We start from the raw sequence: 15,356 nt of genomic DNA on the forward strand, positions 1-15,356 counted from the left end.
CGTATGATGTTTGAATTTTAATCCACTAAAAATTCTTTTTTTAAAAGTATGATTGCTGAATGTCACTGGACTGCTTAAAGGGTCTACTGACAAAATGGTGGTTTATATGTCCGAATCAAAACCAACGATAGAGATTGTGGAAGATATCATTGAAATGATGTGGAATTTTGAATCCTTTAAAGTTATATGGAATTTGAAATCCTTTAAAGTTAGTTAAATTTACCGTTTTGTTTGTAAGTCATATTCACAAAAGCAGCCAGGAAATTATGTGCTTCTGGATATCTTTGTCTCTTTTTAATTTCTTGATTATGTTTTCAACTTTCAGCCAGTATGCCCCTTATTTCCAGTGAAATTTGACCGTTTTATTCTCCATTTTTTATCTTAGATGTTTCACTTTGCATATGGTAGTTGGACATTTCTGCATCTAAACCTCGTTAGCAGGATTGCGCGAAATTTTGGAGATATGTTTAAAAGCATATGGTTGAACATCGATTTTGAAATTTTAAAAATATTTTTTCTAGACATCCAGGTATGATAGTAATGGCCAATTCAGTAGAGGACGTATAAAAGTCAGTGTTGTTCGCGAAAAGATACAATCTGCATGTGACAGTCCATTCCTCAGGCCATGACTACAATGGGCGCTCTACGGCCGAAGGTAGCCTGATGATCGACCTCTCCTCCATGCAAAACATCACCATCAATTTGAATTCAGAGCGTCATGATGCAGGGGAGGTAACTGTAGACTCTGGCAATACTTGGCTCGCGATATATGAGAAGGTGAGTGAATGAGTCTATATACAAGCTTATTCTGCTCTGGATTATATTCACCCTAACACAAATGTTTATGTCATTCCAACATAGACATACATCTATTTATTTTTGTAGATTTTCTACAGCTATACGTTATGAAAAATACACTTAGTAGGATGCCGTTGCAGTATATAAATATGTATTTACAATCTAAATCCAAATCTTAGTCACCCGTCCTATAGCGATAGTTTCAAGTGGTTAGACCAATAGTTTTAACCTTAATGATGCACCAAAGGCCGTCGTTCATTACTCGAAAGTAAAATAAATTAATGTATCCATACGAAAGAGTTTCATGCAAACGTTTTAGATATTTTTAGAGATATTGTTGGCTTATTTATAACAGTGTTTGACAATTTGCCTTAAAACATTGTCTTGTATCGTTTTCATTCGTGGTTACAAAGAAATATGTGGCAGGTATTACTATTTTGGAGACTCTAAATAAGGCAGAATGGTGTCCTAATATATTTTTTTCATATTTTAGGTCCAGTCTGTCGACCGTGTGGTAGTCGGAGGCAGTTCCCACACAGTCAGTCCTGGAGGGTACACTCTGGGAGGGGGTCATAGTCCCATCTCCAGAAGCTTCGGTTTGGCTTCAGATCAAGTCCTTGAAATGACGGTAAGTCGAACCTATATGAAGATTGTTGATTATAATTGACCAGCACTCTAAACTGTCCATCATCTCTATTTATCTTTTCATTTTTAGGAAAAGTACAATTTCAATTATTCAAACTATTTGGGAAGATCAGAATGACATAGATAATCTGGAGTTAAATATAACCGTATTTCTACATATTATATTTTTTAAACAGTCTTTATCCGGAAAGAGCAAGTGGGCTCGAAACGTTGTAATATAGGTAGACCTAGTTTTCTCCGACCCTTCCACCCCATTTTTGATATTTGGATATTCATTTTGGGGTGTCTGGTCAGAGTCCACTGCCTATCGAAAAGTTGGAATTCGCCGCCACCATTTGGTGTCGGCATAGGGTAGCTGCTTACTAGCCGGCCTAGCAAACTTTAGTAACTTTTCATCGGCATATACCTGCGTGAAATTATGGGGGAGCAATATGGAGTAGTACAAATTTGGTCACGCACTTTAACATCTTGTTTTGGTGTATGTGTTTGTCATGGCGAATAAATAATTATCTTCCAAAGGAAAATGTACGCATAATGGTCCAAAAAAGTCAATAATTGCCATTTAAAGGTAATTGTAATCAAATTTAAAAAAAACGACACCATTAATAAAACAGTCAGTAATGCAAGCACATGTGACCTGTATGACTGTTACTATTACTCACGTCAATTTATAATGCCTTGGTCTCTTGAAGTCTTGACAATTGCGAATAAAGCTAAAAGGTTATATATAGGCAACTATATTTCTCGATCAACAATACGTTTTAGTTAAAGCAAAGTTACTTGAAAAATGAAACAGAGTATGAGAGAGCAACAGAGGAAACAAATACAGACATGGACAGAGAGAACCAGCAGATGCAGAACAAGCACATGTGGAACGAGCAACCCGCTATGCATTCCGCCATTGGATACATTTGCCTCAAACAGAACAAGAAATGAAGTTCGTTATGTATTAATTACCTAATTTATTACATTTCAACAGGTTCGATACGGTTTTTATACTGCTCTAGATGTTTCGTATGTTATTCCAAGGGTCACTGGTTTTGGTCTTTCATTTGAAGGTTGTTGTTGCTGATGGAAGAATCATAGACTGCACGGCAGATGGCAGCACTATATATCATACAAACGGAACGGTACAAAATACAGATGACACAGATCTATTTTGGGCGCTTAGAGGCGGAGGTGGTGGTACTTACGGCATCGTTGTTAAGTTTACTTATAAATTACATTATCAGCCGAGTCAACTTGTAAAAATGGTGGTCACAGTCCCTATGAACTATTTACCACAACCTCTCTTGAGCGGTGTCACATTTCTGAAAGCCTTTGACAAGTTTGTACAGAATTTACCGGACGAATATGGAGGCTACCTTATACTTGACAACTTTCCACCAAGAACACAGGCGAACCACTCGCTTGGAACCTATAGATTGTTGCTGATTAAATTCGGACCCTGGGACAGTGAAACGGAGAATGTAAGTCATACAGATCATAATTACTTAGATTTTCTTGTTCCTTCTCAATTAGTTGATGGTTTGTTAGAGAAAGATGAGAACAAAACCTGTTGTTGGTTTATCGAGAAGCTCTCTAGCAAAATAGATGGACAGCGAATTATACTCTCGAATAAATTTTGTATGCAAAGCAAAGGACTGCGTGGCAGTAATTAATGTTTATTCTCTTTCGCTAGCATGGTCGTAAAGTCATATGAGTTTAGAATTTGAGTCTGCGTCCATGATTCATAGTTCACTTCGTGGGTTGTGCATTATCGATCAACAATTGCTATTTGTAAAGTATTCAAAAAAGTCATTCCGGATCGATTGCAACCAGACTTGGCAGAGACCATTCATGTTTAAGTATTTCAAATGATACAAATTCACTAGCAAATATAGCAGCCTCTACTGAAACAAGATTAATGTTTATTCAACTTTTTCCCTTTTATACAACTTTTTTCCCTATCAATATTATGATAGATTTTACAGAAATATCCTGGCATAAAAGCCTTCTCAATTTTGTACAAGCAAGGCCAGTGTGCTTTTAAATATGACCAGCATTACTACAAATAATATATCTTTAGAATATTTCTTCTCAAAACTTTACAAACAATATTCAACCAAAAAAAACCAAAAAGCTTTTGGTCTTAATGATCTTTACAATGTAGGCAAATGAAATGCTATTATATATGGCTGAAATTACTAAAAATAAAAAATAAAAAATAGGACAGAAAACTTAATGGCATAAAGATCTTCAAGTTTCGCTTGAAAAGAAATACTTACCACGACATAGTGCAGATATGTCATCAACTGTGACTGGTGTAATTCAAAAAGAAGTATCTTGCATACTTCATTCACAAAATTGGCTAAATATCAGGAATCTTTGATAGACAATGATATTAATGATAAAATAAATTGACACTCGATAACAGAAATGATTTTTTCTAATGTAATATTGCATAGCTCTAGGTATCAATTTTCATAAAGGCAGCGAATCATCTTGCAATACAGATTTGATTTGACGTCCTGTTATTATAGTGCATGTCCTACTTATATAATGATTTTATTAAATACTGACATGGACGGTGGACAAAAAGTACAATGTTTTTCTCAGAGAATCAAAACATTAGTACGTTTTCTGTGATGAAGGATTTTGACATATATTACGTTTCGCCTCATTTCAGTTAAATACTTATTTCATCCTAACCATTTTGCAGTACAATCTATGTTTTCCACAAATATTGCAAAGCGATAAAATGTTTACAAATTGGTTTTTCTTTGGATGAATAATAAAATACCATGATTCAATCTTTACAACTTAAAACTGCAATACTTCGATTTTTCATTACGTTATTTTGAAATCTTAATTCTAAGTAGAAATGTATTGTTTTGCAAATTAGTGTAATTGGCACAATCTTTCTGTCTGAGCTTCTTTCCCCGACTCTTCTATTTGTTTGTGTAGCCTGTTTGAATATTTGTATCTTTATCCTTTAGGTTTTGGAGCCATTTAAAGACTGTATCTCACAGCACGGATATGAATTGAAAATTGAAAACAAAACGAGTTTTTATGATTATGAGAAGGACATGTTTGATATTCCAATCACCAGAGTTTATACCGTTGGGACATTTCTTCAACCAGCAGCACTGGATATAAGTTTGCCCTTTTTTGTTCTCCCTGAACTTTTATCACTCAAGAACAAGAATGTGTCAGTGATTTGCATTGGCACGCTCATTGGAGGTAGGTTAAACCTTTATTAAAAAGGCTATGTCATAATCTTGAAGTCCTATATCAGTCTTAGAAAAGGAATACGTTGCAGATGCAGCCTTGCAACCGCTGTTGCTATCTCACTTGTCATGTATTTCTGATATCTTGACTTATATCCATCCTGCAGGCATATGCAAAAATCGATCTTCTTTTTTTTTCATTTTTTCGGCTACTCCAACTGCTTTTACTTAAAATACTATAGGTTACACTTGGTAATAGTGTGTGTGTGTGTGTGTGTGTTGGACTTTTAACGTAGCTTTAACAATTTTTCAGTCATATCGCTACGATGTCTGCATTGTGGCAGTTTATAGTGATGTCAGGCCCTGGGGAATCATGTTGCAGACATGTAGCATGATGTCCCACCCAGTCACACTATCCTGACACCAGGCCGGCCAGTCGTAACACTAACCTCTTAATGCTGAGCGCTAAGCAAGGCAGCTGTTAGTGCCATTTTTTAAGTTATTGATATTGAGGATTGAACCCACGACCTCTCGCATCCGAGGCGGACGCTCTAAACACTAGGCTACCGGAGCGGTCTCCCTTGGTAATAGGCGGTACATACAATTTGTCTAGTGCTTCTTGTTTAAGAGTTTAAACTAAATCGTAAGCCTTCTTCCGTGGCTTATCATTTTCATTTTTCAACGTTACTGAGTGGTTGTTTAAAAAAGATGCGTTGCATATATTACGTGTCATTCTCTTCCTGTGGATGTGATTGCCCCTGCAATTTGTGCATTACTGGTCTTTGCTACCACACACCCCTAGAACAAAAGGGGAAGACTCCAAAATAATTTCCCCTCCTGCTTGTGGCAGAAGATAAAACGGACAAGTGGGTATCAAATAAGCATTTCACTTCAGACACATTGAACTTTAATATAAAAAATAATTCAGACGTTAGATACACCGTTCATTGAAGTGACAACGTTAAGAACTTAATCTAATATTTAGCAAACTCTGAAAAGTTGAAGCGTTTTTTCCGAATACCAATTGAGAGCTTTGATAACTAATTTTCTTTATCAAAGTGACAATCTCAATGTTCAGCGTTTCCTAATTCCATGGCATCGAGTAGTGTAACAAAAGTTCAACTTTTGTTATATAGTGACCAAGTATTTCTCTTATTTTGTAATCTTCCACTCGAGGTAAATGAAAAATTTCTTTATTGTAATATCGCAACGTGCTTGTAATTTTGATCCGTATGTACTTTTAATACTTGGGTATGATCCTTTCATGAGCTGTGAAATAAAGATAATAAGCCATTCTTTCTTACACTTTTGTACTAACTGACCAGAAACAATGACATAATTGCCATGTAGACACGCTTGTAATGATATTTGGTTTGTAAGTGGTCAATCGTGTTCAAAGAGTAAGTCGTCACATTGAAATCATATTCAGAAACTGCCTCGATATGTTATTTCAAAGAATTGCTAGAAATGTTCTGGTGATCAAGGCATATCAAACCTCTTGCTAACTAACATGGTCCGTCTGGACACATTACTCGGTTGGTATGTTTGCCTTACCGCTATGCAGAAGACTTGGGGTTTAAAAAACGTGGCAGCTAAACTTTGTTCTTCCCTCTCAATTTATATTGGATACCATTTTTCAATTCCTCTTAGATTTGATCACGTGCACTGGAAACAAAAATCATACATCAGAACCAAACACAGTTTTACAATTTTCCATAGAAACATTTAGGATGTTACTATATAAAACATAAAATCCAATATTGTATAAATATGAAATTAACTGCATGTTTCTTGTCTGTTTCATGTGCTTTTTTCATTTTCATTGCCAAACGTAGGTATCAAACAGATCCTAGCACGAAAAGAATAAAGATGGCAGTCTTCACTTTAAAATGTAAAACAGTGATGTTAAAAGGTAACGTAGGAAACACTTCCTACTAATTTCACATTTGAACAACATAGTAATTCGTTTTCATCGAAATCTGGCGCTGTTTACTTTTCTTCTTGGCAGGAAAGGTAAGCCAATTCTCAAGTGACTCGGCGCCCATTCATTCTGGTTTCCGGAACGGCCTTGTCTGCATGACATGCGCAGTCGTACTGTCAGACTTCACTAAAGACAAGAGAAATATTGCTGCCGGAAAGAGGTTTTCGCGGGAGCTCCAACAACATGGAAACGGCGTGTACATAAACGAACCTGCATATGACCTTGACAACTGGCAAGATGCTTTCTGGGGCAATCATTATAAGCGTCTGTTGGAGATAAAGACAAAATGGGATCCCACAAATTTCTTCACGTGCCACCACTGTGTTGGGTCTGAACAAGGGACCACAAGCAAACAAATCGTAACGTGTGACCGACAAAGCGAAGAGAAATAGGTTTTAATAATGTATTTATATTCTGTTATCGTCATTCGCTTCATTTTTCTTTTTATATGCAGAATTCAAATTCATTGGAAAAAAATGGGAATATGGGTAGTAATCATTAACTGTTGTGAATATTCATCAAACAAACGGTTTTTGAAGAAAGGTGATTTTTTTTCTTCTTGAAATTTCAGGAAAAAGTATCTTTCTTCGTAATGAAAGAATCTCTTTCAGGACTCACGGCACTAATTCAACTCCAATAGTAAACATATGGAAACACTATTATATTCAAAATTCAATAACTTAAAATTTCTGGGTGCTGATAATGAGACCTATATTTCTTCATGCACATCTAACCTTGGTGCAAGGCTATGTGTGGAGAACACAATATGACCCGCGGAATTTTGTTTACATACATGTGCATGAAACACGTGTTATTGATTCTGCACCAAATGAATCAGGTGCTACTTTCAGTACCGAGTACTCCTGAGTCAAACCTGTAAAAATGCTAAAATTGCATCAGTAGAAATTTGTCAATATTTTGTTTACATTACATATAGGATATGCTCTCAAAAGATATTCTTCCTAAAATTTTAATTATCATTATTAACCAATTATGGACGACCAAACCCGTAAATACTCTATTATTTCTTCACCCATTTCTAGACTGGTTCACAGTTCTTGCGTATAATTAGTACCGTGTGTCCTTCAGAACGTTTTGTCTAGTTAATAATATTTTCGTAATCTTCTTAAACAGATAGAATATCGAAAAAGGTTTCCAAGTAAAACGTGTATACTTTATAAGCGAAGATGTATAGAAGGTGATTTTTCATCAAGAAATTTGATCCAATTATTTCTCGCTCATAATTAAATTAATCACCAATCTTCCTGGAGAATGTAAATTGTTTGATATTACTTCACATCTTTTATCTTTAACGTTATGATTTCTCACCCAAAAAGGTTTTCAGAAGAAAGGTGACTTTGTTCTTGAAATTAATATCATTTTCAGAAAATAAGTAACTTTCTTCATATCAGCACGCTTCGTTTAGTTAATACTGTCAAAATCTTTATTAAACTATAAGTAATACGTTTTCAAATAAACAAATTACAATTAATACATATTCCTGTCTTCTAACTCTATCGTTTCTAACTTTGCTCGTTTCTCCCTCTCTAATTTGCTTTCCTCTAGTTCTCTTACCTGCTCTATTCTTTCTCTTTCTGCTTCCCTTTCCCATCCTATCCTTTCCTTCTCTGCCTGCTCCTCCAACTCTATCTTCTCCTTCTCAAATACCATCTTTTCTCTTGAAAATGCTATCTTTCTTTCCTCAGCCTGCTTTTCTAGTCCTGACTTTTCCCTCTCTATATCTATCTCCTTTACCCTTTGATCCCTTTCCCGAGCATGCTCCTCCTGAAAGAATTTTCTAAGGGCCTCCCCCTCATGCCAGACTGTTTCCCCAACTCCACTAGATCTTAGAGTGACGACATGATAAATACTGCTGATAAGATCACTAGTCCTAAGTGCACTATCATATAACACATACAATTTTAGGATTACACGAACCAACCGTATATTCCTTCTTCAAATATATGCAATATGTATATATGTATATATAATAAACAAATGGCAAATAAAACGGAATATGAGTGAGGTATTCACTCACCCACCTGAATTATCTCTTGTCAGGAAGGTCGCAATCTGAAACAGATAATTGAAAAATCTTACCGGTGTCAAGACCTATGCAAACTAACGTCCCTGCTCCGCCTAATCCAATAAACCCACTTCTGACGCCATTTGTCACAAGATGAAGCCGGGTTGGGACTGGATTAGTGAAGACACCGAAAGCAACTGCGTTAATAAGATGTTTATTTACAAACGCAAATTAAATATGAACAAATCTGACTCCAATATAAACAAAAAGATAAGGAAAATTATACAGTTCCTAATATGGAACTATCACAACAAGTAACTCAACGAGAAAACTCAAAGTTGAATTTAACGAATGGAATTTTAAACAAACGTGAATAACGTCCTATCACCGATCAACAAATAAAATTATATGACCAACACCCCAATATAAACAAGGTCTTATTAAACACCAAGGGTGACCAAAGCATGTGATTTATGCACTTATCAATATAATACTCATTTATTCATCAATCTATCAACTCATCAATTTATCAATTCATCAAGCGATATTGGAATACGTATGAATTTATGAATCTATCGTTCATATAACGATATTGAAATGGGAATGCATGAAATTATGAATCTATCACACATATAGCGATATTGAAATGTGAATGCATATAATTTTGCTCAGATAGCAATAGTGAAAATAACAATAACATGAAACACGTAATATACATATATATAAAACTATCGTGGCGCCCATTTGACGTCCAAGATGTATCTCCGGTTCCACCCTCTCTAGTCAATGGTCAACGAGCCCCCACGCATGGTCCACCCCTCCCTGCCTGTTGAAGGATCCCTCGAGAGCCCTCACATTCAACACAGACCCGAAGCTCGCGAAACCTTGGTCCCTCGCATTGAGAACATCAGTACACTCTTCCGAACCAACGTCACAAGACAGCGTACACGTCACAAGAAACCACACAGAGTTATGTGACTCCACATCACAAACCATATATAAGTCAGCTCTACAGCTGAAGATTTGCTCCCTTAAAGAGGTAAGCCTTCTGACAAAACTCGTCGATGTGTACTTTGCTTATAGAGAATTTGCTCTATATGTATACTAGTTGTGACAGATATGCGCAATATATTTATTTGAGTTAACTTAGAAAGCAATAAACTGTTGTCTGATATTGTTGGCAGGGTAATGGACACGCCTTAAAATCATCTGAACAAATTATTTGTGTGACACCTGATATGTTATATAACTTGATGTTAACAATTATATGTTTCTTGTTTGAAATTATAATACATGATACACAAACAACAATACAGAATATGAAATAACCACCCCGATAGTTCAGGGAGCATGGTGCTACGTTCTGATCCTACTTAGGAAAGTAAATTATACAGATCCGACAGTCATAAACATTATCATAAACTTTCCTTTACTCGTTTATTTTGTATTATTGGAAAAGCTAGAATTTAGTTATCTGTCTTTATGGATAATATAACTTGTGTAACATTTTTTCCATTCTATTTTCTACTGTGTGCAAACTGAACAGCAATTACTAGCATTACAAGCTTCACAACGTCAGTATTTACATCAGTATTCCTATGCCCGTCTATATTTTTGCTCCAGTAAGTGTGAAGGTCTTATGAGGTGGATTCACCCCTGCCGTCTTGAACCCCTGTGACCACTGAGTGAATTTTCGCACCTCACAAGACCGCCAGACGTTTCAACAAATATTTATACGTACTTTATCGATGTATATTGTTTTAAGCAACAGTTACCTACTATAACTTCAAGGCAATTTCTAACCCACCAGTGAACCCTGCGGTAAATTGTATAAGCGAATAAATACCGTCTCATCCACCAGGATTGTTTTGTATGAATGATGCCACCATCCAAATTTGTGTTTACGTCATAGAGGCTTGTGTGTCGAGTTTTTTCATTCCATATATTTTTCAAAGGAGGTAAAACTATTCGGAGATCTGGTGAAATCTTCATACATATTTTAATATCAAACATGGCATTGTAGTATTTTACTTTTGTCTTTTAGAACCTACAGGCATCTTTCGCATAACTGATTCTTGATTCGTCATCTTTTAAACAAACGCTTGGGTTATATGCTGGAGGACTTAACTGACAATTTCATTTTGATGACATTATTTGCAAGAAATATATATGTTAATTAGCCATACGTTTTTTTTTAAATGGATGTACAAATTTTATATTAGGAAAGAGCAAAACACATGGATATTTCCGCTACTAATTACTCTTTTATAATATAACTGTAATGTCTTACATTATATACTTCATTTTTCTTATACGTATATGTTATTTATTTTCTCTTCAGTTTATCTGTATTTGATGTCTGAGCTCCATTAATGCGGCCTATTTATTTTGAAAAATTAGCGATATATACCTATAGGAACTGCTCGTAAAATTATGTCAATGATAAATTTTATTAATATTTATCGAATTATAAACTTGCAATTGAAACACATTATTAAAACTTTCAAAGAAATAAAAGTAAATGTATTGAAAATGCTGCAGTACAGACATCTACATTACCGTGACCGCCTGAAAATATTAAATACTCATAATTATGAAAACTTTATTATTGGCTGCTGTAATACTGGCAAGAAACACATCTTTAAAGCCATAAATGAGTGACGAGTTCTTGAGTGCAACTTCTTCATATTGTTTACGTTACTAATGAAACAAATTTAAAGTTCTTTAATAGAAATATTGCGTATGTAACAGCAATTAAGGTACTTTGATAAATTTAACTGATTGAATGTAACCAATTGTGTTAAAATAAATTCCTAATGTTAGGACAGAAATGAAATTACACTCTCTGTCAGAAATCTATTCTGCATACAGGAACTCCATATTGGAAATTTGTGAAACAAAATGGGAACGTTACAAAATGTTGTTTCTAGACTGAATATTAACTTATTGCTATTTACTATTGAATTCATCGCATGATATGTGTAGAGGTCTGTGAATACAGAAAGTTTCAGTGAGCCTGTCTATATACAAAGATACATCCCGCCGATTAGACTGGTTCCTATGCAAATAGATTATCCAGCAAGACTGGAGTTTGCATGCAAGTATTTTGTTGTTTCCTGCATATAGGTGTTTGCATGTAGAAACATATGTGTATATAGACACACACACACATACTCATATATGAACATAAATAAAAAAATTGTAAGATTTGACAAAAAATATTTTTCCCTAGAATGCAAAGTGGACATGTAAAAACTAAACTTACGGCGTTGAGAATTAAATCCCAAATAATCCTACAATGTCTAACACAAGCCCTAATGTTTAAGGTTCTTTATTAAGCTACCTTAAGTTTAGTCTGGTACTTTCGCACCATTAGTATGAATGGGTATTATTTGGATCCCCTCATAAATGTCACCCAACCTTTGCACCGTAATGTGACAAGGTTTAAAAAAACAAAACACCCCATTTAATCATTGTTTCAAGACCTCGAGTTACCCATTGGAGGAAGTTCAAATAGTTATTTCAGGGAAAAGGTGTAATAATTGCAACTATTTTAGTAGCTCTACCTGTTACTCCAACAACTCTTGTTTTGTCCATAGCAAGCTATGTAATACGATTATCAAGGAGTGCAAAACAGATTAGTGAATAAGGTAGTATTGGTGGTGTACAAAGCGGAAGGAGAATAGATAAATTCCTAAAGAGGTTTAAAACTATTGCATTGAAATTGCAAAATATTTGCTTGAGTTAACTTAGAAAGCAACAAAGTATTGTCTGGTATTGTTGGCAGGGTAATAGACGCGCCTTAAAATCATCTGAACAAATTATTTCGGTGACACCTGATATATTATATATATTGATGTTATAATTATTTGTTTCTTGTTTGAAATTATAATAGATGATAGAGAAACAATAAGACAAAATATGAAATAACCATCTGGATAGTTAAGGGAGCATAGTGGTACGTTCTGATCCTACTTTGGAAAGTAAATTATACAGCTCCGACAGTCATAAACATTATCATAAAATCTCGTTTACTCGTTTATTGTGTATATTTAGAAAAGATAGAATTTAGTTATCTGTCTTTATGCATAGCGTTTACTTCGTCAAGCTTGTGCATTTGTTCTCTCTGTTCTTTCACATTGCTCTCGTACATAATTATTGTTTACAGAATGTAATTTATGTAACTCCTTTTTCCATTCTTTTTTCTACTGTTTACAAACTGAAAAGCAATTACCAGCATTACATTCTTCACAACGTCAGTATTTACATCAGTATTTAATGCCCGTATACATTTTTGCGCCAGTAAGTGTGAACAAATTATGAGGTGGATTCACCCCTGACCTCTTGAATCCCTTGTGATCGTGAGTGAATTTTCGCACCTCACAAGACCGCCAGATGTTTCAACAACTATTTATACTTACATCATTGCTGTATTTTGTTTTATAGATCAGTTCCGTACTATAACTTCAAGGGAATTTCTAACCCACCAGTGAACCCTGTGGTAAATGGTATGAGCGATATAATACCACCGTCCCCATCAGGATTGTTTTGTATGAATAATGCTACCATTAAACCCGTGTTTGCGTCCTAGAGGCTTGTTTGTCGAGGTTTTTCGGTTCATAAATGTTTCAAAGGAGGTAAAACTATTTGGAGATCTGGTGAACTCTTCATGCATATTTTGATATCAAACATGGCATTGAAGTATTTTACTTTTGTCTTTCAGGACCTACAGGCACCGTTCGCACAACTGACTCTAGATTCGTCATCTTTTAAATGAACGCTCGGGTTATATGCTGGAGGACTTAACTGACAATTTCTTTGTGATGACATTACTGTGAGATACATAAATCTGAATTATCCATAAGGTTTCTTTTAATAAACGTATGTAAATATATTTTATTAGAAAATATCAAAACACATGGAAATTTCAGCTACTAAGTACTCGTTGATAATGTAGCTGTAATGTGTTACTTTATATATTTATTTTTCTTATACGTAGCTGTTGTTTATTTTCTCTTCAGTTTATCTGTATTTGATGTCTAAGCTCCTTTAATGCGGCCTATTTAATGTGAGCGATATATGCCGAGAGAGACTGCTCGTAAAATTATGTGAATGATAAATTTTATCCATATTTATCCAATTCTAAAATCGCAATTCGAAAACATTGAATTTTTAAAATATTTTGATAGATTTAACTGGTTGAATGTAGCCAGCTGTGTTAAGGTAATGTTGACGTTTTCTAAAGGGCAATATCATATCACACCATGCTAGTAGCTACTTTACATCCCACTGGCATTATGTATAAGGATACGTGCATCAGGAATGAGGGATTGCCATCCTGTCGCCTAATGTTACATTAGATCGTCAGTTATTTGCATGTTTTTCTAAAGCAATGTAGGGAAAGACGTGCTAAAACTGAACACCTATATAGCACACACAGAGATAGAGATATAGGGAAAGAAAGACAGAAATAGAGATAGACACACAAATATTCACTGTAATCAATAAGTTATATTTATTATTTGCTGCAGTGCATCATACTTTAGTGATTAACAATATGTATTTGCGCAGTCTTCTATTGACCAATCATGATGTTTCAACATTTCCATTACAAATGGAGAAACAATTCTCTTTGCTTTCTTCGAATAGATGTCCGTTTCTACTGGATCTCACTTTCATCATAAAAATATTTATGTTATTGTGAAATCGAATCATATTCACTAAATGATTCAGTTGCCCTTCTCTAACCCCATTTGACCAGTTTAACTGTGAACAGTGTACCCTTCGGGCACTTAAGCAGTACTGAGGTTAATCGGCGACACCATTTTGATTGTTCGACGTAGCCACCTGTATACAAGACGTAGCCACCTTTGAATGAACCGTTGTCGACAAAGACCTCTATTGTTCCACAAAATAGCTATGAAAACAAGACATGTTTGCCTTTGAATCATGCTTTGTTCAGGACACGTCTATTGATCGACTGACAAAGACATAATCTATAAACTACATAACCTTTGCATAACCTTTGAATTTTGCTTGGTTCAAGAGTGTCAGTTTAGTAGAGGAAGAGATCAAAGACAATTTGACATAAATATACTGGAATATTCTGTGACCAATGTCGGTCTCCTTCGAAGATTTACAGAACTCAATGCACATAGCAGAACTCTCATACATTGATACTTTTACCTACTATGCAACGGAAATGTTGCTGTTTCGCAAGCCTAGGTGATGTATGGTTGAAGAAAGATACATATTTCTTTTCTAATGCTATCGCTGATTTGATTATTATGTAAAGAGAAAGATGACACCAACATCTTGAACAAGTCATTTCACATTATACATTTTACTTTCAATACCCAATTCCCCTTGAGTCATTAACTATTCTTGTTAGAATCTTGTCATTTTCCCCTTTCAGATTGTACTGCAATTTTAGAAGTTTCCTTTTACGGCGCATTTGCACTTGATTGAGTGGTAATAGTTGATCCTTCAGGAACAAGATCCGAGCTCGTATCCACTAGGACCAGAATCACGTTTAGGAACAAATCTGAGTATGCACTTATACCTCAACTGTAAAATACATGAAAATAACAATTATGTCTTTATTTCCTTTGGCAGTCGAACTATCATTGTAAGTATTCATTTAAATTTAATCACCCGACACTATTACCCTTCACCGTATGTTAGACTTTGAAGTTTG

General features: G+C 35.0%; 1 protein-coding gene across 1 annotated transcript; it reads left to right on the forward strand.

Annotated features, from left to right (window-relative positions):
• The first annotated feature begins 525 nt into the window (after positions 1 to 525).
• LOC149802832 (uncharacterized) lies at positions 526 to 7,691 on the forward strand. The gene is made up of 5 exons (XM_089951320.1): positions 526 to 777; positions 1,292 to 1,426; positions 2,502 to 2,912; positions 4,422 to 4,665; positions 6,661 to 7,691. Exons 1-5 carry the CDS (start codon positions 664 to 666, stop codon positions 7,023 to 7,025), a joined length of 1,269 nt encoding a protein of 422 aa, XP_089807446.1. The 5' UTR covers positions 526 to 663; the 3' UTR covers positions 7,026 to 7,691.
• The last annotated feature ends 7,665 nt before the right edge of the window (positions 7,692 to 15,356 follow it).

This window comes from Sinohyriopsis cumingii, chromosome 3 (assembly GCF_028554795.1).
Source record: "Sinohyriopsis cumingii isolate HCF-2022 chromosome 3, ASM2855479v2, whole genome shotgun sequence".
In the NCBI taxonomy this organism is placed as follows: domain Eukaryota; kingdom Metazoa; phylum Mollusca; class Bivalvia; order Unionida; family Unionidae; genus Sinohyriopsis; species Sinohyriopsis cumingii.

Excerpts from the sequence above, each read along its gene's own strand:
- LOC149802832 (XM_089951320.1), top strand. The coding sequence starts at position 664 with ATGATCGACCTCTCCTCCATGCAAAACATCACCATCAATTTGAATTCA. Across the intron at positions 778-1,291 it reads GGCTCGCGATATATGAGAAG|GTCCAGTCTGTCGACCGTGT; the intron begins GTGAGTGAATGA and ends TTCATATTTTAG. Across the intron at positions 1,427-2,501 it reads ATCAAGTCCTTGAAATGACG|GTTGTTGTTGCTGATGGAAG; the intron begins GTAAGTCGAACC and ends TTTCATTTGAAG.